The sequence below is a fragment of the Poromitra crassiceps genome (assembly GCF_964638095.1).
Source record: "Poromitra crassiceps genome assembly, chromosome: 9".
NCBI classification, from domain to species: domain Eukaryota; kingdom Metazoa; phylum Chordata; class Actinopteri; order Beryciformes; family Melamphaidae; genus Poromitra; species Poromitra crassiceps.
The window spans coordinates 17,085,975-17,111,929 of record NC_139630.1 but is presented as its reverse complement, the minus strand read 5'-3'; the positions used below and the strand labels follow the sequence as shown (position 1 = coordinate 17,111,929).

The following is a 25,955-nucleotide window of genomic DNA, read 5'->3' as shown; positions in this document are numbered from 1 at the left end:
GATGTGCATGCTGGCTCATACACAGGGTCACAGACGTGCATGCTGGCTCATACACAGGGTCACAGACGTGCACGCTCATGCAGGGTCACAGACGTGCACGCTCATACGCAGGGTCACACACGTGCACGCTCATACGCAGGGTCACACACGTGCACGCTCATACGCAGGGTCACAGACGTGCACGCTCATACGCAGGGTCACAGACGTGCACGCTCATACGCAGGGTCACAGACGTGCACGCTCATACGCAGGGTCACAGACGTGCACGCTCATACGCAGGGTCACAGACGTGCACGCTCATACGCAGGGTCACAGACGTGCACGCTCATACGCAGGGTCACAGACGTGCACGCTCATACGCAGGGTCACACACGTGCACGCTCATACGCAGGGTCACAGACGTGCACGCAGGGTCACAGACGTGCACTCTCATACGCAGGGTCACAGACGTGCACGCTCATACGCAGGGTCACACACGTGCACGCTCATATGCAGGGTCACAGACGTGCACGCTCATACGCAGGGTCACAGACGTGCACGCTCATACACAGGGTCACAGACGTGCACGCTCATACGCAGGGTCACACACGTGCACGCTCATACGCAGGGTCACAGACGTGTACGCTCATACACAGGGTCACAGACGTGTACGCTCATACACAGGGTCACAGACGTGCACGCTCATGCAGGGTCACAGACGTGCACGCTCATACGCAGGGTCACAGACGTGCATGCTGGCTCATACGCAGGGTCACAGATGTGCATGCTGGCTCATACACAGGGTCACAGACGTGCATGCTGGCTCATACACAGGGTCACAGACGTGCACGCTCATGCAGGGTCACAGACGTGCACGCTCATACGCAGGGTCTGTCAGACCATAGCATCATCCAGTTCACTGTCCCATCCCCAACCCCACGTCCACAGATCCTCAGGCAAATCACCTTCCGGAAAATAAAATCCATTGACCCCCTCCAACTCTCCGATCTGATCTCCAACACTCTCCCCCAGGAACCTCCCCCCACCTCACCTGATGATCTCACAAACAACCTCAACAACACACTATCTGCTTCCCTCAACCTGCTGGCCCCTCTCAAAACAAAAACCGTCTCCTTCACTACCTCTGCACCTTGGTTCACACCTCAACTCCGCACACTCAAACAGACCGGCCGCCAATTGGAAAGACTCATCATGAAAACACCACTCACCGTTCACCTCGAAGCCTACAAACTCCACCTCTCAACTTACAAAGATGCCCTCACTGCCGCCAAGTCTGTCTATTTTTCCTCCATCATCAACGATCCCAGCCGTAATCCCAAAACCCTCTTTTCCACCGTCAACAGCCTCCTCAAGCCCCGCACCGACGCCTTCCCTACCTCCTCATCTGAACAATGCACTGCTTTCCTTCACTTCTTTGCTGACAAAATCACCACCATCTACCAATCACTGTCCCCTCTGTCCCCCCCAGCTGCCCCTACCCCTGCTTCTCTCCTCTCCATCCCGCTTGCCTTTCCTAGCCTCCCCCCCCACCGCCGTCTTTCCCGGTTCACCCCTGTCACTGCCTCCACCGTCTCCAAACTCATCAGCTCATCCAAACCCACTACCTGCTCCCTTGACCCCCTCCCCACCCCCCTTTTGAAATCATGCCTTCCTGTCATCTGCCCCTACCTCACAAACCTCTTCAACTCCTCACTCTCCCATGGCACTGTCCCCTCTGCTTTCAAAACTGCTGCTGTCACTCCCATCCTCAAGAAACCTGGTCTTGACCCATCCTGCCTCAATCACTACCGGCCTATCTCCAACCTCCCCTTCCTCTCAAAAACCCTGGAACGCATAGTAGCCACCCAACTTCAACACCACCTGCACTCCAATGACCTATTCGAACCCCTCCAATCTGGTTTCCGCCCCCTCCACAGCACTGAAACAGCACTCCTTAAAGTCTTCAACGACCTCCTCACCTCTGCCGACTCCGGATCCCTCACCATCCTCATCCTCCTCGACCTGAGTGCAGCCTTCGATACCGTGAACCATAACATCCTGCTCTCCAGATTGGAAGATCTCGGTATCGAAGGTACTGCACTCAGGTGGATTCACTCCTACCTCTCCAACCGTTCTCAGTTCATTTCCCTACACAACCACTCCTCTGCTCCCTCTATAGTTTCACACGGTGTCCCCCAAGGTTCTGTACTCGGTCCATTTCTGTTCATCACTTACATCCTCCCCCTCGGTCAGATCCTCCGTCACTTCAACCTGGACTTTCACTGTTATGCCGACGACACTCAGATCTACCTCAGCACCACCTCCCCCCACAACCCACCCCTCTCCCACATCAACTCCTGCCTGTCTGCCATTAAATCCTGGATGCAAGAAAACTTTTTACAACTCAACAGCAATAAAACAGAACTTCTCCTCATCGGCTCCAAGTCCACTCTCTCCAAAACCAACAACCCCACCCTCACCATCGACAACACCACTGTTTCCCCTTCCTCCCAGGCACGCAATCTTGGTGTCATCATTGACCCCACCCTTTCCCTTGAACCCCACATCCGTCAAATTGTCAAATCCTCCTTCTACCACCTCCGTAACATTGCCAAAATTCGCCCCTCCCTCTCACACTCCACTGCTGAAACTCTCATTCACGCCTTCATCTCCTCCCGCCTGGATTACTGCAACTCACTCCTCCACGGCATCAACTCCACCCTCATCAACAGACTCCAACTGGTTCAGAATGCAGCAGCTCGACTCCTCACCCACACCAAATCCTGGCACCACATCACCCCTGTCCTCAAAGAACTCCACTGGCTTCCCATCCCCTACCGCATCAACTATAAAATCCTGGTCATCACTTACAAAGCCCTTCATAAACTGGCCCCCCCTTACCTCACAGATCTCCTCTCCCCCTACCAACCCTCCCGGTCCCTCAGATCCTCCTCAGCCGACCTCCTTTCCACCCCCAAGTCCAAACTCCGCAGCTTTGGGGACAGAGCTTTCTCTCGGGCAGCTCCCAGACTCTGGAACGCCCTCCCCCAAGACATCAGAACATCAGAGTCCCTCACAGTCTTCCACTCCCGCCTCAAAACCCATCTCTTTTCCACCGCCTTCCCTTAGTCCCTCTGCTCCCTCCCCCTATCCTTGCTAGTGTGCTGTCTCTGTCTACTGTCTTGTCCCACCACTATCGCCCCCCCCCCCCACATAGTACTCAGTGTTTAGTGTAATCTCTGTCGTTATATGTTCACTAACGTCTCCCCCCGCCCCCCTCAGTGTTTAGTTTTGTTTAGCCTATTGTAAAGCGTCTTTGAGCCCTGGAAAAGCGCTATATAAGTCCCATCTATTATTATTATTATTATTAGGGTCACACACGTGCACGCTCATACGCAGGGTCACACACGTGCACGCTCATACGCAGGGTCACAGACGTGCACGCTCATACGCAGGGTCACAGACGTGCACGCTCATACGCAGGGTCACAGACGTGCACGCTCATACGCAGGGTCACAGACGTGCACGCTCATACGCAGGGTCACAGACGTGCACGCTCATACGCAGGGTCACAGACGTGCACGCTCATACGCAGGGTCACAGACGTGCACGCTCATACGCAGGGTCACACACGTGCACGCTCATACGCAGGGTCACAGACGTGCACGCAGGGTCACAGACGTGCACGCTCATACGCAGGGTCACAGACGTGCATGCTGGCTCATACGCAGGGTCACAGACGTGCATGCTGGCTCATAAGCAGGGTGTCAGGATCCGAGTGAGACGTGTGGATCTATTCGCGGGTAGTTGATGACCACGGGAAACTCGGTAGGTCTGGAGAAGCTGGGGTGTTGTGGAACTTGGTAGCTTGATAGCTGGGGTGTTGCACTGTTCGGGGTTTGGGAACAGTTGGTTGCAGGTTGCAGACGTTGCTTGAGATTGGTATGATCCTAGTTTAGATTATGAATCACTGGCCAGAGCCTGCCGGAACAGGCCTTTATAGATCCGAGCATGACACCACCTGTGCTATGACATCATACCGTTTGTGACATCATCAGAGACATGACATCACCTGTGCTATGACATCACTAGCGAAAGGCAAGAAAGACACTTATGAACCATGACATCATCAGTGATCGATGAGATCATAGTCGGGGTGACGACGTCAAAGTAGGAATGATGACGTCATCCTAACAGTACCCTCCCCTCAACGGACGTCACCTGGCGTCCAATGAGGCCATCAAGGATGGCATCTGGGAGACAAAAAATCCGTAGGTTCTGGTGGAGGTGCTCTTCCGCAGGTGGTTAGACGCAGGGGGTCAGACCCCAAAGGGGGTGTAGGACAGTGCAGGTGCTCCTCCCTAATACAGGATATCGAAGCCATAGATGGACCGATATGTAGACAGAACTTCCACCGGGTCCGGTGGATCCTCTGGGGCCGGCCATCCCCCGGGGCACGATCCAAGCATGGGAGGCTGGGGACCATCAAAAGGGTCAAATGCCGCCGTCTCCGAAGGTAGAGCCACAGGGGGATCTGACTCAGCGAGGCCTGCCCTCCCGACCTGTAGTTTGGGCAGGACACCCACCGTCTCCTCCTTTAAACGCCTCTTATTTCTTCTTGCTCTTGACCGAGGGCTGACGACACTACGGGAACCTCCCAGCATGAAGCTGGAACCTACGTGTTGGTCAAGGACAGGAATTGGCTGCTGCTGGGGTACGGGTTCAGCCTCGGCGAGGGGAAGGTCCACAGGTTGTGCCTCAGGTGCGGGTTCAGACTCGGCGAGGGGCAGGTCCACAGGTTGTGCCTCAGTTTTTGCCTCAGGGCCAGCAGACTCGGAGGCCCCCTGCGGGGGGACGGAGCCGATCTGCAGGCAGCGATTGAACTTCCCAATGAGACGATCGACAGTCCTCTCCAACTCGTTAACCCTCTTGGAGACACACTGCCACTCCTGGGTCCTGCAGGGAATGCTACCCAACCCTATAGATTCTTCGGCTGGACACGTAGAGTCTTGATCCTGGGAGAGTGCCACGGGCCGGCGAGCGGTGGGACCACTTACTGGACGCCTTGAGCAGGAGGAGAGGTAATGCCCGGCTCGACCACAGTACAGGCAGCTCCGGGTGTCCAAACGGCGCTGCCTCTCCTCTGGTGTGATGCGAACCCTGCCGGTCAGATCACGGTACAGATGGCTGCTCAAATGTGGGTGCCCCTGCTCTGGAATGACGCGAACTCCCCCCCAGAATATGCCCTTAGCAGTTGGAGGCGGCCGAGAGGCAGAGCTAGAAGCAACGACCGCTGTGGGCGGGGGAGTGGCAGGTCTGGAAACCTCCGGAACGGCGGCGCGCTCGGAAACTGGGGCAGGAGGGGCAGAAGACTGCGGAATAACGCCCTGGGGGCCCAGCCCGTCGAGACGATCTAGCCGGCCAATCAAGAGGGCGTGTCGATCAGCGGCTTCGGAAGCCAGAGCCTCGATTGTGCTAACCAGGAGGGCGTCCCGATCATCGGCCCTGGAAACCAGCGCCTGGATTGCTTTTTCCTGCTGGGCAATCAGCTCAAGTATTGTCGGCAAGTCTCCGAACGTGATGGGACGAGTGGAGACATCAGGATGAGTGGAGATATCAGGATGAGTGGAGATATCCAGCTGACCGCCTGGTGGGTCAGCTGGAGCGAGCGGCCGGGTAACTGGCGTTGGGGCGACTGATCGCCCAGAAGCTGGGGCAGGAGGGGCAGGGGGGGCAGGAGGCTGCGCAATGCCCCCCTGGTCGAGACGATCTAGCCGTCTTGCCAGGAGGGCGTACAGGTCCTCGGCCTTGGAAGCCTGAACTTGACTCTCCTCGACCATGAGGGCGTGCCGATCATCGGCTTGGGAAGCCTTGAAAGCTACGTCCCGAAGGATGTCATCGAGGAGCGCCTGCTCCCGTTGCATCTCCGCGAGTCGCGCGCCCAGGCCAGAAATAGTAGAAATGAGTGCTGTTTGGAAGGTGTCGTCTGGTGGACCACCTGACGTGGCCGGCGGGAAAACTGGGGTCTCGGGAGCTTCCTCCTTGACCGGCGGAAGTGTGTCCGCTCGATCCGCTTTAGAGTGATTGGGGGCCTCCTCCTTGATTGGGGTGAGAAATTTGCCCGCTAGACCCATTTCCGAGTGATTCATACTGTCAGGATCGGAGTGAGAAGTGTGGATCTAATCGCGGGTAGTTGATGACCACGGGAAACTCGGTAGGTCTGGAGAAGCTGGGGTGTTGTGGAACTTGGTAGCTTGATAGCTGGGGTGTTGCACTGTTCGGGGTTTGGGAACAGTTGGTTGCAGGTTGCAGACGTTGCTTGAGATTGGGATGATCCTAGTTTAGATTATGAATCACTGGCCAGAGCCTGCCGGAACAGGCCTTTATAGATCCGAGCATGACACCACCTGTGCTATGACATCATACCGTTTGTGACATCATCAGAGACATGACATCACCTGTGCTATGACATCACTAGCGAAAGGCAAGAAAGACACTTATGAACCATGACATCATCAGTGATCGATGAGATCATAGTCGGGGTGACGACGTCAAAGTAGGAATGATGACGTCATCCTAACACAGGGTCACAGACGTTTATGCTGCCTCATACACAGGGTCACAGACGTGCACGCTGGTGTATTTTTCCAGTTCCCTCGTGCACGTGTGTCTTTGCCCACCTCTCTTTCCATGTGTATTTGCTTTGGGTGGAATTGTAAAGTGTTCCACAGAAATGCAATATTCTTCTTAAGCATATGTAAACTATTAAGGACAGTGCTGATCTTTAAGAGCGGTCTGGAAAGCATTTTACCACTCGTGTCGAAGCCCTGAACCATGGCATTTTCCATACCATGTAATTGAATTAAACAGCTGTGAATGCAGACAGGGAGGATTGTGTTACTGTATGCTTTTACCGACCCCATATCGCTTACCTTGTAGCAAACAAATCAAAAAATAAAACATAAGAAAATGACACTGGCGTCTTTTCATAATCTCACTTAATGACGAAAGACATCATCGCTACATCTCTACAGCATGCAGATTTTCAAGAGCATGTTGTACAGCTGAGAGACAGACAGACAGGCAGGTAGGCAGACCCACATCCAGAGAGAGAGAGACAGAGAGTACATTTCCATTCAGCTTTTGTGCAAATTCTAAGCAAACTTTTGCAAATTCGAAAGTTGTCCATTAACGACCGAATACAATAAGTAGGTTGAAATTTAAATGTAATTGAGAGACAGACAGGCAGGGAGACAGTCATCGTGTGAGGAGTAATGCATAGAATTCTGCACAACGATTATAGAAAACTGACGAATGCGAGGCGAATGACATCATGGCTACATCTCTGCAGCATGTCGATGTTCCAAACACTGTAACAGCCTCTTGTTATAGTCTTCACTCATCCTGTCTGGAGGGAGGGGCATCTCTACTTGAGGGAGGGGCATCTCTACTGGAGGGAGGGGCATCTCTTCTGGAGGGAGGGGCATCTCTACTGGAGGGAGGGGCATCTCTACTGGAGGGAGGGGCATCTCTTCTGGAGGGAGGGGCATCTCTACTGGAGGGAGGGGCATCTCTTCTGGAGGAAGGGGCATCTCTACTGGAGGGAGGGGCATCTCTACTGGAGGGAGGGGCATCTCTTCTGGAGGAAGGGGCATCTCTTCTGGAGGGAGGGGCATCTCTACTGGAGGGAGGGGCATCTCTTCTGGAGGGAGGGGCATCTCTACTGGAGGGAGGGGCATCTCTTCTGGAGGGAGGGGCATCTCTTCTGGAGGGAGGGGCATCTCTACTGGAGGGAGGGGCATCTCTACTGGAGGGAGGGGCATCTCTACTGGAGGGAGGGGCATCTCTTCTGGAGGGAGGGGCATCTCTACTGGAGGAAGGGGCATCTCTTCTGGAGGGAGGGGCATCTCTACTGGAGGGAGGGGCATCTCTGAGATGCCCTAGGGTTAGGGCATCTCGCCAGTACTCCAGTCCCGCCATTCCTGACCAGCAACGCTCCATGTGTCTCTCATTGTCCACAGGTGGGCATGTTCAAGATCCACCCGGAGATCCCTGACTCCATGTCTCTGGAGGCCAAGGCCTTCATCCTGCGCTGCTTTGAGCCCAACCCAGACCGCAGAGCCACCGCCCTGGACCTGCTCACCGACGAGTTCCTCACCGTCACCAGCCGCAAGAGGAAGGCCAAGAGCAGCTTCACCGGTAGGTCCATTCACTTCATGAGCTGCATGTTACTGGATATGTTGGATAGGACCTGTTCACACTTTTCTCTACCCACGGATCTATATTAAAGTCAATGGGGAATAGCTGCAAGGTCGACACAAAGGGCCATATCTTACACCAAGGTACAAGGGCAAATCTTTGCTAGTTTCTAGCACTCAATCTCCCTTATTTTCTTTTAGTTACCACTGGGTCAGTACATCAAAGTACATCAAAGACCACTGGTCAGTACATCAAAGTACATGTTTCAGCAACCCAGTGGTAATTAAAAGAAAAACTAATTGATTTTGAGTGCTAGAAACTAGCAAAGATTTGCACTTGCACTTGCCCTTGCACTTTGGCGTAAGATATGTCCCAAAGCAGCTCCTTTCCGGGCAAAGAGCAGCGCACCTGACCTTTTTTTTAGACAGTGAAGAAGTGGCAGGTTTTGACGGGCCCACAAGAATGAACATGGAAAACAATCCAACAACAAAGTTGTAACTGAATAATATCCCATCAGCACTGATCACAAGAGTAGAAGTGTAACCCCGGTGTAACCCCGGTGTAACCCCGGTGCTCTGACTAAACTTACACACAGGCCTTCTTTCCATCATGGCCACCTAATCACACCTCCATATCTAATTGGCACATTCAGTCCTCAGCTCTCCACCGTGATAGGCTGATAGCTGATGTGTGGTGAGCCAACTGGCTGCCGTGCATCAACCCAGGTGGGTGCTACACATCGGTGGTGGATGAGTTGAGTCACCCATCCCACCACTCCCCGATCTGTGTGAAGAGTTTTGTGTCCCTTGAAAAGCGCGAAAAGTGTATGGACGGTTTTAACTTGACAACATAGAGATGTCCTGCCCTAGCAAACATCCGAACAGGAAGTGAGCTGGGGTTCAATTTGGAATGTTTTTGTTGTCGAATTGAAACCGTCTATACCAGGGGTGGTTTGCTAAAAAAAAGCGTTTCCATTTTAAAGTTTAAAACGGAAAAACAAGAAAACGAAAAAATTTAAACAAAAAAACGGATTCCCCCTCCATTTTGTTTTTTCCATTTAAAACCATTGAAAATGGGTTATAGTTGAGTACCCTGACCTGGTCTATTTATGTTTTTGTCTGCTTTTTTTATTTTTTATTATAGCCTACTGAATGTTGGTGAAATTATCTCCGTCTTAACCTGTTGGCACAGGAAAAAATTTTTTTGAAAACATACAGAAATACCCATTGTATTAGGTGAGCACATCAATAAATTATGTGTCATATATTTATTTAGGTAGAAATAAAAAAATTTGATGGCACTAAGGGTTTTCTGGTAAAAAAAATTCCCCACTTTCAGTGTAAACAGGTTGAAAACTGCCACACTTAATATTGTTTGGCCCGCGTCACCTTATATCTTTCTGTATGCGGCCTACAACCAAAAAGGTTTGGCCACCTCTGCTCTATACAAATGCAATCAAGTATCCCGTTTGCTGATGTTGGCAGCCACCGCAGCTCCTCCTCCTTCTGGGAGGAGATCAAGAACATTGAGCCAGCCGCTTTTTATAATCGGCACAAAATGTGTGAAACAGCGTTTCAGCAGAATAGTGTGAACAGAACACGCCCTGACTTTTCATTGTCTGGATTCCCAGAATAGACTCACTTCTGCTCGCTTCCTCCTTAACAAGGGCGGTCCTCTATTTCCATGAGCCTTGAGCCATGACATCAGAGCAAAACTCAAACTCAACTTCCCAAAGAGGAGCAGAAGCTCTGTTACATACTGATTTCATTATGTCATCATGCTCATCATGATGTCATGTTTTCTAGACGTCTGCTCTGTGTGAACTGCTGACAGATGATGTCATGATGTTTTCTAGACGTCTGCTCTGTGTGAACTGCTGACAGATGATGTCATGATGTTTTCTAGACGTCTGCTCTGTGTGAACTGCTGACAGATGATGTCATGATGTTTTCTAGACGTCTGCTCTGTGTGAACTGCTGACAGATGATGTCATGATGTTTTCTAGATGAACTGCTGACAGATGATGTCATGATGTTTTCTAGACATCTGCTCTGTGTGAACTGCTGACAGATGATGTCATGATGTTTTCTAGATGAACTGCTGACAGATGATGTCATGATGTTTTCTAGACGTCTGCTCTGTGTGAACTGCTGACAGATGATGTCATGATGTTTTCTAGACGTCTGCTCTGTGTGAACTGCTGACAGATGATGTCATGATGTTTTCTAGATGAACTGCTGACAGATGATGTCATGATGTTTTCTAGCCGTCTGCTCTGTGTGAACTGCTGACAGATGATGTCATGATGTTTTCTAGATGAACTGCTGACAGATGATGTCATGATGTTTTCTAGATGAACTACTGACATATTTTTCTCTCTCTCTTCTTCTCCAGCTTTGGCACCGGGGTCAGGTGAGTGGCAGTGCCTTTCTGCACTTTATTCCCGACACTTTGACCACCAGAGGGACTCCTTCATAAACCACGTGACTTCCACCTAACATCAGCCTGCTTCACTGAGCATCTAGGCTACAGTTTTATGTATTATTATTTTCTCCTCCTGTGGCCAGCTGCCTTAGCACGACTCTTCCCTTTCCAACTACTGGACTTAAATAGATATTCTGCCCCATGACTTATTATCAGCCCCATTTACACCATTTATATGCTATAGTTTTCAGATCAGATGTAGCTGCTAGCCCGAAACAACGTGATGTACTGTAATAACAGCAGCTTGAGGCAATCTTTTTCACACTGGGGGTTCCCAAAGTAGACCATTTTAGGCAATTTTGTCTGTGGGATCCCCATTTTAGAATATTTTTTTCTGATTAAAATGGACATTTCTATGTCATCCCCCCACTGTCCCATATCCAAATGAAAAGACTGGGGGAGCAGCTAGAAGCCCCTCGAGGAGTCATTTTGGGAACCACAAGTCGGCGGGGTGGATTTTGATTTGGACAAAATCAATGCAAATAACTGAATGTAGTATCCAGAACCGACAATATAATTTTGTCAAATTTGGTAAAACTTTCTATGAAGGTCATGTCTATAATGCATTATGAGCACATTCATAAGACATTATAATGTATTTATAGAGCTTCATAAAACTATAAATGTTTATAGTCCTGCATGGCAACTTATAACAAGGTTTACAAATTATTATAAGTGGTGGACATAATGTAGTATAATAATAAACAATAATATGGCATGACCTTGTGAGCTTTAAGTAGCACTATAAGGTTATTAGCAATTGTATGATAGTATAACACAGTTATGACGACTCGTGAGCAGTATTTGCTGGCTTCAAGTAAAGTGTAAAACAAAAAAAGATTATTGTTCTTGTTTTCATGGAGGTACAAAACATTATGAATGCTGAACTTATAATACATTATGTCTACCACTCATAATACTTTAGAAACCTTTTTATACGTTGCCATGCATGATTATAAACATTTATAAAGAGTTGTATAATTAAGCAATATAGCATGAGAGCCAGTGTGTGGGATATATGCCACAACACACGCAGCTCGAGTGCTATATTGCTTTTATAAAACGGTTTCCAAGTATGATAATATAATAATAATAATAATACTATAAGTCCGACTGGCATGGCATTCTGATAGAGTCAGTTGAAACACTACTGTAAGGCGGGACCTCTAGCAAGAAGATAGACGTGCGGGTGATTTGATTGGATCGTTCTGGAGACTGAAGTTGACATTGGCCAATCCTGGCGCTTGCTGAGAAGCTGAGAGCTTTCTGCAAAGCCCGACACCAACTAACGTTACGTCTTATTTAGAAATGCGGGGTTAACAGCCTTTTTTTTGCAAAGAAGACATTAGCCCGCGTCTATTCTTGTACAAAACATAATTTTCTGCGAAGTATTAGTAAAGTTATAAGCGAAGATCGATTCACAAGGATCTGACAGCTGTCTCCGCCATTTTGTTTTTTCTACATTGTCATTTGAGGTAACCAAAGCCTTTTAGTAAGAGAGTTGCGCCATCATGCGTCATGGCTCTTCAAATAATAATCAATGGCCATGGGTTATGAGAGTGGTATACGGTATTTATACCATGGCTGTGAACCAATCAGATTGCTTGATTTGAGAGAGCCGTTTTATAAAGGCTTATAAATGCATTATAATGTCTTATGCTTCTGAATGTGCTCATAATGCATTATAGACATGAGCTTGATAGAAAGTGTTACCATGGTTACGTCTTGTTGTCTGGACAGAGTACCTGCGCAGCATCTCCCTGCCGGTGCCGGTGGTGGTGGAGGACACCAGCAGCAGCAGCGAGTACGGCTCCGTCTCCCCCGACAACGAGCTGAACACCAACCCCTTCATCTTCAAGCCCAGCACCAAGTGCTACAGCGAGAGGGATGTCAAGGGGCCCCGCTCGCTCTTCCTCAGGTATCATAACTGGGCTTAGACCCATAGAGCGCTTTGCCAATAATATGGGACGATATGGTCCTTTTTTTAGAAATCTGATATGGTCCAGTCAGTGCAGTGCTCCTCTGATATGCTGGATATGATGTCGTTTGATTGATTACATATTTATTGTGGAATTGATCAGTACTAATCTAAACTGATTTTAATGCAGCACTCATTAAAGGAGAAATTCACCGAAAAACAATGCTGATTTATTTTGCACATGATCTCACACATATCCCAAAACTGTATACAGTTTTGCAGGCATTCATTTAGTTTGACAGTTATTGAGAGTTGATTTGAGTTAAGTGTGGACCAGTGATGTCATTTGTGCAAAAATGACATCACTGGCATCAACACAAGTCAAATCAACTGAAAGCAAAACAATGTGTCACACATTTATGAATTGACCAACCACGCACCTCCTTATTTGCGCAACGTAACTCGTGGGGCGGTACATTTTGAACGATGCACCAATGCACGCAGAGAGCCGGCCTTCCGTAAAACAGCCCAGCCAATCAGAGGCTTGCCACAGGAATTCGGAAATGCTGGTCTGACTAGAGAGTAGCCACCAGGGGGCGATGGAGATGTTTTGGCTTCCCTTTTGGGGAGCTGGTCATGACGTCCATCTTTTAATGGTCTGAATGCTATCTCACAGGCTTTGACGAGGCTTTCACAGGCTTTCTGGGGGAAACACTGAATACTTGGCCTCATAAAGTACTTGTGTGTGTTTTCTTGTGGACCCAGCATTCCAGTGGAGAACTTTGAGGACCACAGCGCCCCTCCGTCACCTGACGAGAAGGACTCTGGCTTCTTCATGCTGAGGAAGGACAGTGAGAGGCGAGCCACCCTGCACCAGATCCTGACCGAGGACCGCGACAAGGTGGTGGCCAACCTGATGGAGGCCCTGACACAGGTCGGTCAGGGAAGAAGCACCCGGAGGGAGGGGGGGAGGGAGGGAGGGAGGGAGAGAGGGAGGGAGGGAAAGAGGGAGAGAGGGAGGGAGAGAGGGAGAGAGAGAGGGAGGGAGGGCGGGCTACAGATAGATCAGCACAAGAACGCTTCTTCTTCACTTTGTAGCAGCTCTATGAAGTGTAAAACATGCTACAACATCAAAGCCCTCACAGACAGTATGGCTGCACTGCAGCACAGCTGGTGACTCCACGCAGCTCACATGAACAGTGCAAATATAATATAATGTAGTGTAGATGAAAGCTATTACCAAGTACTGTACAGTATCTGCACTACATTCTCTGACTGGGCTAACTTCTAGTCATTGAAATCCTAGTGAAATCACACAACTGACTCAGTTTGCTGGGGACTCCCCTGCGACCTCCTCGTCAAGCTGACGTTTGAGTAAATACAGTAGGTCTAGCTGCTGATGCTGATGTTGCAGCATGTTTCCAGCTTTACTCACTCTGTTGGTCGGTTGGTCCACAAAAAGTTCACCGTGCTTTAGCAGGCACAGTTTCCAGGAAGCGGAATTTTGTGTGTGTGTGTGTAAAGGTAAAGGCCCACTGATTGTCACACACCTGAGTGTGCGAAATTTGTTCTCTGCATTTGACCCATCCCCTGGGGGAGCGGTGAGCAGCAGCAGTGCCGCGTTCGGGAATCATTTGGTGATCTAACCCCCCAATTCCAACCCTTTGATGCTGAGTGCCAAGCAGGGAGGCAAATGGGTCCCATTTTTATAGTCTTTGGTATGACTCGGCCGGGGATCAAACTCACAACCTCCCAGTCTCAGGGCGGACACTCAAACCAAAAGGCCACTGAGCTGGATTGCAGGGTGGCAGAGGCAGAGTAAGGTGGGCTGTGGTCGCAGCTATATTTCCAAGTACTGTATATACTTATACTTAATTATATAACTCTAGCCTGTAAAACATTCAGAATAATAGGTACTAATACATTTCCCAACACATACATGAAAAAGTACATCATAACAATTATCTAAAAAAAACACATCTCAGCTCTAGGGGCCCTGCCTATCTTGGTACAGGCGATATCCCCTATTTGCGCTTGCACACCTGTTTGCGTGTGCCTTAAGGCAGGGAAGATTGCAGTCCGCCTTGCGCTAGTGTCCGGTTGTTATGCCGAGTTTTGCACCCCCGCCCGGCAGCAGCTAAACGCAGCCCCACCTCACGGGAGCATATTTTAATGATTTGTACAGAAACATAACTGTTTAAAAATTATATAATTGTTTGGGTAGACGTGACCTCCCTGTTTTTAAGTTAAAACAGCCCCAAAATATGGTGGGGATGCAATTACTCGCAGGGAAGCATAACTCATCACAACAACGAGCGCAAGCGCAGATTAGAGGCATGCCAAATCATTTATGCACGGCGCAAACAGGATTTGGGCGGTGTTAACCACCAGAATTATTCACAGGTGTGGCCTGGCAATGCCTGGGCGTTACATCAATCAAACCAAATTGCCGTCTTGCAGTCCCTGTAATACAGTAATGCGCTTGTGCCCGCCCCCAATTTGCATTGCGCCCTTCATTGAGTCCATGTGGTCATCATGTGTGCACTTTGTGTATCCAAAATGCTTCAGCTTTCAAGAGCAGTAGTGTAGAATAGATAGATGCCACCTTGCTTACAGCAATGTGTAGGCTGGTGAATGTGTGGCTGTGTTCCAGAAAGTGTTGAGCAACAGGAGAGGTTAGCTCTCTTGTCTCCTGATGGAGCTTTTGTGTTCTGAAAACTGAATGTTCAGTTGTGGTTTAGTCTTTATACATCTTACATATATATATATATATATATATACACTTATATACACACATACATATATATTTATACTAATAAATAAGTGTGTGGCTGTTCTATTGAGTCCAGTGTTGACGCTCTTCAGTACAGGGCCACTACAGCGACCAGCAGCCTAATCTGCCCACATTAGCAGCTAACAGTCTTCTGGAGATAATTACTCAGATGAAACACACATTAGTTATGATTTCCCCCAATGTTTTTCTCTCCTTTTCAAAGAAAGAAAGAAAGAAAGAAATTGTGATGTGTAACTAAATAATCTGTGTTGACTCATGACTGAGACAATTATCAGTTGATGGGGCACTGGCTGTAGCTTTCTGCTCTTGCTGTGTGGGTGTCTTATATACACACATATACACTTATATATTTAGTCTACATACATCAATTAAACCACATGGACGTTTCAACACATAGATCACCCCACTGGTCACACTGGCAATGTGTCCCTTTACATTCAAAGTCTGCCCTGAATGGGGGGGGTGTGACCTCATAGGTGCAGGTTGTGTTGTTGCAATGAGCACGAGTAACACGGATCAGCACACAAAGCTTCTGCAGTGTCCCATGTGAAGCCCGTCTCCTTCCCTCCACCCTGCAGGGCTCAGAGGAGACACGGCTGCTGCGTCAGCACGTCTCCAGCCTGGTGGTCAGTCTGGCCGACTTCGTCCGCATGGCGGACAGGAAGATCATCGCCAGCACGCTGTCCCGCCTCAAGCTGGAGCTGGACTTCGACAGCACCGCCATCAGCCAGCTGCAGGTGGTGCTGTTTGGCTTCCAGGATGCCGTAAGTAATGAATGCTGTTTGGTTATTTAACGTCGCAATACTGTAGTAGGCCACACGGCAATTCCCTTTTTAGCGTAATCACCTCCAGTTTACTTGGGGATCAAACTCTAAAATGCAGCATTGACAAATGCACAAACTGTCAATTTAAAGTCGGGCTGGACGATATAGCGAAAATCTATCTCATGATATTCATGATTCAAGATTTTTAGTAAGTACGCACATGTGAAATCCTTATGCTGTGGGCTCCCTTACAGACAAGGTGCAGTAGGTAAATAGGTACAAAATCACAGCAAACAGCAAATAGAGCACACAATCACAACAACACATATACTTCTTCATATCAGTCGATACAATAATCATTACGATATTAGTTGATTAATGTGTTAACACTATATAGACCAAGCCAAGAATGCAATTTATGTCACAATGGATTAGCCTGGTAAACCAGCCGGTCACATGAACTCACATTCCCGTCTGGCCTGAAGCTTACACCCAGTCTTTGCAGTGGGCGGAAGTTGGGCGGGTGTACTTGCCTTGACAGACAACTCCTTCAGCCAATCAGCGTTGGATCCAGTCAAACCCAAATCCACTTGTGCGTCCTGCCAACCCGGGTTCGAATCCGACCTGCCGTCCTTTGCCGCATGTCATCCCCTCACTCTCTCTCCACCTTTCCTATCTGCCTACTGTCCTATATACAAATGAATAAAGGCGAAATACCCCCCAAAAAAACAAACAAATCCACTCGGGAGAACAGCAAAAAGATTTTCCGCCAAGAAACTCAGCTGTTGCGGCGATACTCCTGTACATGTTTAATTGTTGTTATTGAGTCTATTTCTGCAATAACTGCACTTTATGGCTGTTTAAACTAGACTAAAGCTGACATTACTCCTCGAGGCGGACAGGCAAGGACGCGGCCATTACTCTATTGCTAGCGACGTTCCTGATTGGCTGGTTACGATGTCAACTACGAGGCCGGCGGGGTCGCTGATTGGCTCGTCCGCTTTGCAGTTTGTGCAGAAAGCCCTCCCAGGGCTTTGGGCCAGACGCTCTGCTAGAATGAAATGAAATGTGAGGTCACGTGACCAGGCTAACAATGAATGTCTGCAACCTACAAACAGGTGAAAAATGAATGTATTCATTGACTCAGCGCCCTGTAATGAAACTGCACTGACTAAGTGACTGATGCTCTAGTCTAAATGTATATTTGAAAATATCGGTAATGTATAAAAAAAAAAAGAGATCATTTATCACTAATATATTGCGATCGATAATAATATTGATTTATTTGTCCCCCCTTTATATTAAACCTTTCGTTCAAGGCCAACATGTGCTTCATAAGCTGATCATTTGCCACTGTACTGTTCCTGTAATGTACTGTCTGAGTGATTTCCCTGCTGTGTTATTACTTCTGCATTAAGCCTCTGAAGACTTCAGTGTTATTGATGTGGTTCTGCAGCAGGCTGACATGTTGCTGCTGATTCAACACACAGATCACACTAATGGCTGTGAAATACTTCTAACCTTTAAGTGAGGCAATAGAAGAGGAATCTGTCAGGCATAATGACACAATGTGTAAATAGGCTGATCTGCTCTCTGCCTCAAAAATGCAATTATGCAGATGAAATAACTCCAGTGAGTGGTTGTTTTTATTTGTGGAAGGTGTATTGCATAACCTCCCGAGAATGTGGAGCGCTACTGCCACCTGCTGGCCGTAAATGAGATAAACCAGCACTGTGGTCAAATCGGAGTTTGTTTGTTTTTTTACTCAATTTTCAAAGACAACAAAATGAAGAATCCATGTGACAAAAAAGCTGCTTAATTAATTAATTCTATCATATTATGTTATTTTGCATGGATGGACACAGATTGCAGTTGCACATTGCAAACTGACCTAGAAAAAACGGACAGTGAAGGTTTCTGCTGATTGTGTGTGTGTGTGTGTGTGTGCGCGCGTGCACGTGTTGGGGCTTGGGGAGCAAGGTCAGCTCTGTAACGCAGCTCTCTTCTTCTCTCCCTGTGCGTCTGTCACATGTTTGTGAACGTGCATGCCCCCTCCTGGCCTCTCCAGGTAAACAAAGTGCTGCGGAATCACAACATCAAGCCCCATTGGATGTTCGCTCTGGACAACATCATCCGCAAAGCCGTGCAGACGGCCATCACCATCCTGGTGCCAGGTAACCTCCACAGAGTCTGCAGCTAAATGGCTTATCTTCAACCCCCCCGGGAAGCACCGCTCACCTGCTACATGTAAACACAGGACTAGAAGCAGGACCAACATAATAGACTTTTAACATGGCTTAGTATTTAGGCCAACATAATAGACGTTTAACAGGGCTTAGTATTTAGGCCAACATAATAGACGTTTAACAGGGCTTAGTATTTAGGCCAACATAATAGACGTTTAACAGGGCTTAGTATTTAGGCCAACATAATAGACGTTTAACAGGGCTTAGTATTTAGGCCAACATAATAGACGTTTAACAGGGCTTAGTATTTAGGCCAACATAATAGACGTTTAACAGGGCTTAGTATTTAGGCCAACATAATAGACGTTTAACAGGGCTTAGTATTTAGGCCAACATATAATAGACTTTTAACATGGCTTAGTGTTTAGACCAACATAATAGACTTTTAGCATGGCTTAGTATTTAGACCAACATATAATAGACTTTTAACATGGCTTAGTGTTTAGACCAACATATAATAGACTTTTAACATGGCTTAGTGTTTCGACCAACATATAATAGACTTTTAACATGGCTTAGTGTTTAGACCAACATAATAGACTTTTAACATGGCTTAGTGTTTAGACCAACATAATAGACTTTTGATGAGAAAACCTCATTCTAACATTGATGCATCAACTGCAGAAATGACTCATGACCCCAAAACTCATGATGTTGACTGTTTGAAACAACAATGTTTTGTCTAGGCTTTGATTGGTTAATATGTGTCTAGGCTTTGATTGGTTATGTGTCTAGGCTTTGATTGGTTAATATGGCTTTATTGATTCAGAACGGCTGGACTGAAGCTGCTGATAGCTTATCTTTGTGGTGATATTCTGTCTTTTAAATTTTACCGTTTTCATCCCAAACACATAAAAAGACAATTGCAAGCAGTCAGTTTTCCCCCCAGATTGTTGTTCTCAGCAGGGGGGTGCAGCCTCTTAACCAGCAGGGTGGTGCAGCCTCTGAACCAGCAGGGTGGTGCAGCCTCTTAACCAGCAGGGGGGTGCAGCCTCTGAACCAGCAGGGTGGTGCAGCCTCTTAACCAGCAGGGGGGTGCAGCCTCTGAACCAGCAGGGTGGTGCAGCCTCTGAACCAGTAGGGGGGTGCAGCCTCTTAACCAGCAGGGTGGTGCAGCCTCTTAACCAGCAGGGTGGTGCAGCCTCTGAACCAGCAAGGGGGTGCAGCCTCTGAACCAGCAGGGGGGTGCAGCCTCTGAACCAGCAGGGTGGTGCAGCCTCTGAACCAGCAGGGGGGTGCAGCCTCTTAACCAGCAGGGTGGTGCAGCCTCTTAACCAGCAGGGTGGTGCAGCCTCTGAACCAGCAAGGGGGTGCAGCCTCTTAACCAGCAGGGTGGTGCAGCCTCTTAACCAGCAGGGTGGTGCAGCCTCTTAACCAGCAGGGTGGTGCAGCCTCTGAACCAGCAAGGGGGTGCAGCCTCTGAACCAGCAGGGGGGTGCAGCCTCTGAACCAGCAGGGTGGTGCAGCCTCTTAACCAGCAGGGGGGTGCAGCCTCTTAACCAGCAGGGTGGTGCAGCCTCTTAACCAGCAGGGTGGTGCAGCCTCTTAACCAGCAGGGGGGTGCAGCCTCTTAACCAGCAGGGTGGTGCAGCCTCTTAACCAGCAGGGTGGTGCAGCCTCTTAACCAGCAGGGGGGTGCAGCCTCTTAACCAGCAGGGGGGTGCAGCCTCTTAACCAGCAGGGGGGTGCAGCCTCTTAACCAGCAGGGTGGTGCAGCCTCTTAACCAGCAGGGGGGTGCAGCCTCTTAACCAGCAGGGGGGTGCAGCCTCTTAACCAGCAGGGTGGTGCAGCCTCTTAACCAGCAGGGTGGTGCAGCCTCTTAACCAGCAGGGTGGTGCAGCCTCTTAACCAGCAGGGGGGTGCAGCCTCTTAACCAGCAGGGGGGTGCAGCCTCTTAACCAGCAGGGGGGTGCAGCCTCTTAACCAGCAGGGGGGTGCAGCCTCTTAACCAGCAGGGTGGTGCAGCCTCTTAACCAGCAGGGGGGTGCAGCCTCTTAACCAGCAGGGTGGTGCAGCCTCTTAACCAGCAGGGGGGTGCAGCCTCTTAACCAGCAGGGGGGTGCAGCCTCTTAACCAGCAGGGGGGTGCAGCCTCTTAACCAGCAGGGTGGTGCAGCCTCTTAACCAGCAGGGTGGTGCAGCCTCTTAACCAGCAGGGGGGTGCAGCCTCTTAACCAGCAGGGTGGTGCAGCCTCTTAACCAGCAGGGGGGTGCAGCCTCTTAACCAGCAGGGGGGTGCAGCCTCTTAACCAGCAGGGTGGTGCAGCCTCTTAACCAGCAGGGTGGTGCAGCCTCTTAACCAGCAGGGGGGTGCAGCCTCTTAACCAGCAGGGGGGTGCAGCTTCTGAACCAGCTTAGACCCTGGGACACTGAAATGCTCCATTGAAACCCAGTATAAGATACATAACAATAAAGCTGTGTTCACACCGAGATATTTATTATTCAGCGTTGAACAGCGAGCGACTGATGCCAGCGTATTTTCGCTCGAGTTGGGATATTTAATCTGGGGCGACGAGCGTATTTTCTCCCTATCACTCTGTCTCTGTCGCTCGGACGCCCAGCGATTTTTCTCCCGGGCGAATATACGCTCAATCGCTCGTTTGCATTGACTTTGTATGTAAACTCGACGCCAGCGACAAACTTTAATAGGTCGGTGTGAACGCAGCTTAAGACAAAGCAGAAGAACAAATACACGTGTTGAATGTGATCAAAAGCCAAAAGGTCACATTAGAGTCAGTTTGGGTTCATCTCTTCCCACAGACAACCACCACCACCACCACCACCAAGCTGGATGTAACACGGAGGCTCGAACCTGTGACCTTTGTGTTGGTATGCAGGAATGCAAGGAAGCTACTGCTGCACTACCCGGATGCCCTAACCTGTGTGTGTGTGTGTGTGTGTGTGTGTGTGTGTGTGTGCATGCAGAACTGCGACCTCACTTCAGCCTGGCCTCGGAGAGCGACGCGGCCGACCAGGAGGAGGAGGAGGGCGAGCGGCGGGGGAGCTCCGCCCCTCAGAGCCGGACACCGCTGCCCGTGGGCGGGGCTGGTTGCCACGACGACACGGGCGCCACGTCCGGCGTGAGCACGCTCAGCTCCACCGGCTCACACATGTCCCACACCGCACAGCAACGCTGCGTCAGCATGGAGCTCGGACGCATGAAGCTGGAGACCAACAGGTAAGCAGCTCCACATCCCCCCATCACATGCCATGCAGAGGTGTTAAACTCATTGTAGTCCACGGGCCACATGGGACCCAAGTTGCTCTCAAGTTGTCCAGACAAAGAAAGTTAATGCATAATAACCTATAAATAACAACACCTCAACATTTTCCTTTTTCTTTCAGTGTAAAGATTAGGCCTACATGTACATTTTTAAGAACAAGTTTTCACATCAGGTTATCTCAGCTACCATAGGCCTCATATCAAATCTACTATCTGTAACTCTGCATTACGACTGACGCCATCTGGCACTTTTTCTAGCCTGGAAGAGAAAGAGTCTTGGTGTCAATGACTTAGACACTGAAAGCGTATTCTCATCATTTGCTCAGCTTAAAGCTACATTTAAATTGCAGCCCTCTGATTTTTTCAGGTTAGAAATCAGAAGCTATGTCAGAGGAAACATTTCAAACTTTGAAACTTATGAACCTCCTGGTAGACTTCAGTCCTTATTGACAACTGAACCTTATGCTAAAAAGCTAGTTTCTATGTTTGTGGATATATCGGCATGTCGTCCATCTAGACAGCACCTGAAGACATCTTGGGAGAGTGAAGTAGGAGTGGAAATTTCAGAAGACACATGGACTGAATGCCTTCAAAGCATACACTCATGCTCAATGAACTCAAGGCATCAGTTAATTCAGTATAAGGTCATACGTAGTTTTAAACAAATATGGCAACCCTTCCTTGACTATAATTATTACAACGCAGAGGGGACCCACATGACACCTCAATGACTTTTATTCTCAGTTAAGCGTTTTCCTTTATACACTTCTCAAATACAATGTAACTGTGTACATGAATGACCATAGAAACCGAGGAATAAGAGTACCCCCGCCCCCCCGCCCCCCTGTCATGTGTAGGGAGGAGTGAGAGGTGGCAGGTGTTTGTTACTGCTTCAATGTCTGTCTTTTTGTGTGAGTGTTTCTGAAAAGTTATAAAACACATAAAAAAAATACAATAACATTTTTGGTAACTTGCTCCTGGAACCCGGGACCTCTTAGCCTTCACAAGTGCATCAATACATTTTGGTGTCAAATCCTGAGTTTGAACATTTTGATTGAAGAATTGGACACTTTGCAGGTCGGTTCTGTGGCTTTAGGATGGCTTCGCTAATTAGCCAGCTTTTCATTTGATCAGTCTTCTAGTCATTCACGTATAATTCATCAGTTATCAATAATGTACAGGGTTCCTACATTTCTTCAATTAAAAAAGAAATCCATATTTTTCGAAGACCTTGATTTGTTTAGGAAGAGTTTGTCTCAATATGATTCATGATAGACCCCTTGCCCCTGCTAAATAGGTCATATCACCGTATAGATGGGAGATTGTTCTTCACAGCCACAAATATCAGAATTTGTGAGATGATTGGCAGGGTTCCTACATGGTGTACATTTTAAAATTCCATATTTTTCCATATGTAGACCATAAAGTGGGTCTACAACAACATACAAGCTATAATTGTCTGTGTCAGACCTGAACCACAACATTTTCCATACTTTTCCAGAGATTTTCTCAAATTCCTAAACTATTCAAGACCTGGAAATGATAAAATCAATTTGGATTATTTGTCCAGACTTTGCAGACCTGTAGGAGGCCTGAATGTAAGAAGTGAAATGAACCTGGCTGTCTCCCTCCCTGTCCCTGTGCGCAGGCTGTTGGAGCAGCTTCTGGAGCGGGAGAGGGAGTACCAGACCATCCTGCAGCACGTCCTGGAGGAACGGGAACAGGAGATCAGACTACTGAGGCTCCGCTCGGAGCCTTTAGGTCTGCACTTTACTTTCTATAGTGCGCTTTCAAAACCCTTACAAAGTGCACTTTACTTTCTATAGTGTGCTTTCAAAACCCTTGGTATACACTCACAAACAACAAAAAACAAAACCCATAACAAATAGTATAATATACAAATATAAATCAACAGCATGTGACCAGATATAAGTTGTAATGCCTTGTGATTCATTGATGTGTGAAGGAGTGTGTTCATCGTCTGCTCTGGCAGACATTCCTCCATTATCGGGGGGTCCGGGTGGAGAGTGGAGTCAGCCTACAGAGAGACCTGAAGACCCAGAGCTGGGCAGATGGCTGAGGCTGCATGGTGCGGACCAGGACTCCATAGACAGAGTACGTCTCTATTTCTTCAGCTCCACCTTTTATAGTGAAGAACTCCAGCAACACAGCATGCTCATATTTGAGACAGCAGAGTGGGCAGTCTTCCTTTAATTGTAGATCTGGTTTGTAGTTCAGAAATGCTTGACAAATGGTTTCTCTACTATAAAGATTACCACTCACGCTTTAAAAACGAGCTTGCAGTCGGCGATGGACTTACGGGCCAAATTCAGTTTAAAAATGTGGGAATTTAAGGTTGCGGTTTTTATTAGGAAAAATTACAGCATGAAACATCAATACGGAAAAAATAGCGCTGCTCGGTGAACCATTTCCACGCCGAATTTAATAGAAGGCCCGGATAACTTGAAATTAATTGACTTACTTGCATATCCATGCCGTCTGTAGTGTCACCGCATGCAGCCGAGACGTTGCAAATATCCCAGTTTTTGACGTTGCAAATATCCCAGTATCCCGCCGTACCGCGGCCCGCAACTCGAAACTCGTTTTGGCTCGTAATCCACTGTCTGGCTTGTGAACACTGCTTGATAAAAAGTAAATAAAAATAAGGGGGACATATAATATGCTGCTACTGTCGTCAGTGTGTAAATCATTCCTGTCAGGTCATGACAGCAAAGTGGATTTCACTTCCTACTAGGATAGTGAACTTGATTCAGCGTTGAGAGACTCATTCATCAGTGGACGATACAATGTCAATCTTAGCAATCTATCCAATCAACAACCAATTAGGTTGAATAAATTAATTGTTTGGTATTGATTGGTGAGGGCGGGTTAAGCTCCAGCTAAATCTAATTGCTTGAAAAACACATCATTTCACTGTTCCTTGTCAAATGCATGTGTTTTCAACCAATAATATTTTGCATGAGATAAATTACCATGGGAATCAAACGCCCTAGGGGAGGATTTATTTCTCCTCTACCCCCCAAGGGCATGACTGGGCATGACAGACTGGCACAGACTCTGTCTGCATGCCGCTCCATCACTGCCCTACAGGGGTCACTGTTGTTGAAGCATTTTAAGAATAACATGATTTTTATTAAGAAAAAACACATTTGATTGATATTTTATAAAAACAAAATATTATTATATAAAATCCCGCATCTCTTCTAGAAAATAGAGGAGGATCATCCTCCTATGCCTCACTGGAAAAAAAAACTCTGATATATATATATATATATATATATGTATATATGTATATATGTGTGTATATATATATATATATATATATATATATATATATATATATATATATATATATATATATAAAATACCTCTGCATTGTTTATATATAATGCAGAGGTGAAGTGTGTGCAGGGATCAGCTTTTTTCTCTTGGGATTTGATTCCTTGCACCACGTGTGTGTGTGTGTGTGTGTGTGTGTGTGTGTGTGTGTGTGTGTGTGTGTGTGTGTGTGTGTGTGTGTGTGTGTGTGTGTGTGTGCGTGCCTGTGTGTGTGTGTGCGTGCTGCCTTCTACCCAGATTTAACTTGTCACTTCATCCTTTGGTAGATACTGATGGAGGAATACACGCTGGACGACATCCTCCATGACGTGACAAGAGAGGATCTGAAGACTTTAAGATTAAGGTGTGTATTGCTTCTTAACCCATTGATACCTGATGCAGCATTTGTGTGTGTATCCCTTTAAGACCGCGAACCGCGTTAACGCGGTTCGCGGTCTTAAAGGGATACACACACAAATGAGGGATATACACGCTGCATCAGGTATCAATGGGTTAAAGGAGTCCACTGCCTTGATGATATATCATCAGCATCCAGCACTCCACCTAATAATTTATATACTTTACTTTGGCTACTTTCACTTGGCCAAGTTGCTGCAAGAGCAAACTATTGGAATTGTGCACTGGTTGAAGGACTTCATTACCCAGAAATCCTGTGAGAATAAGTAATCTATACTTAAAAAAAAGAAGAAGAAAAGAGAATACCAGCTGCAACTTGTCCAAAACTCAGCAGCAAGAATTTCAACCAAAACCAGGAAGAGTGAACATATTACCCCAGTTTTAGCTTGCTTGCACTGGCTACTTGTAACATTGAGGATAGATTTGAAAATGATTTAATTTGTTTTTAAATCCTTAAATGGTTTAGCACCTTCCTATCTTGTGCCTGTCGGAGTATATTCCAAATCCCTCACTCAGATCACTGAATGCCTGGCCTACTAAATGTGCCAAAAACAAATGGCAAAAAGCAGCTTTCTCCAACTATTCACTGAAG

General features: G+C 47.9%; 1 protein-coding gene across 2 annotated transcripts in view; it reads left to right on the top strand.

Annotated features, from left to right (window-relative positions):
* map3k5 (mitogen-activated protein kinase kinase kinase 5) overlaps nt 1-25,955 on the top strand; it is a 180,314-nt gene that overhangs the window by 152,643 nt on the left and 1,716 nt on the right. The window contains exons 21-30 of one of the 2 annotated variants that reach the window (XM_083643352.1): nt 8,001-8,178; nt 10,573-10,590; nt 12,403-12,580; nt 13,346-13,514; nt 15,953-16,138; nt 18,207-18,312; nt 21,310-21,562; nt 23,256-23,368; nt 23,601-23,722; nt 25,234-25,310. In XM_083643352.1, the coding sequence (XP_083499478.1) occupies nt 8,001-8,178; nt 10,573-10,590; nt 12,403-12,580; nt 13,346-13,514; nt 15,953-16,138; nt 18,207-18,312; nt 21,310-21,562; nt 23,256-23,368; nt 23,601-23,722; nt 25,234-25,310 (1,400 nt within the window). Of the gene's footprint in view, nt 1-8,000; nt 8,179-10,572; nt 10,591-12,402; nt 12,581-13,345; nt 13,515-15,952; nt 16,139-18,206; nt 18,313-21,309; nt 21,563-23,255; nt 23,369-23,573; nt 23,723-25,233; nt 25,311-25,955 lie in introns of both variants that reach the window. The other variant, XM_083643351.1, reaches the window with a different exon arrangement.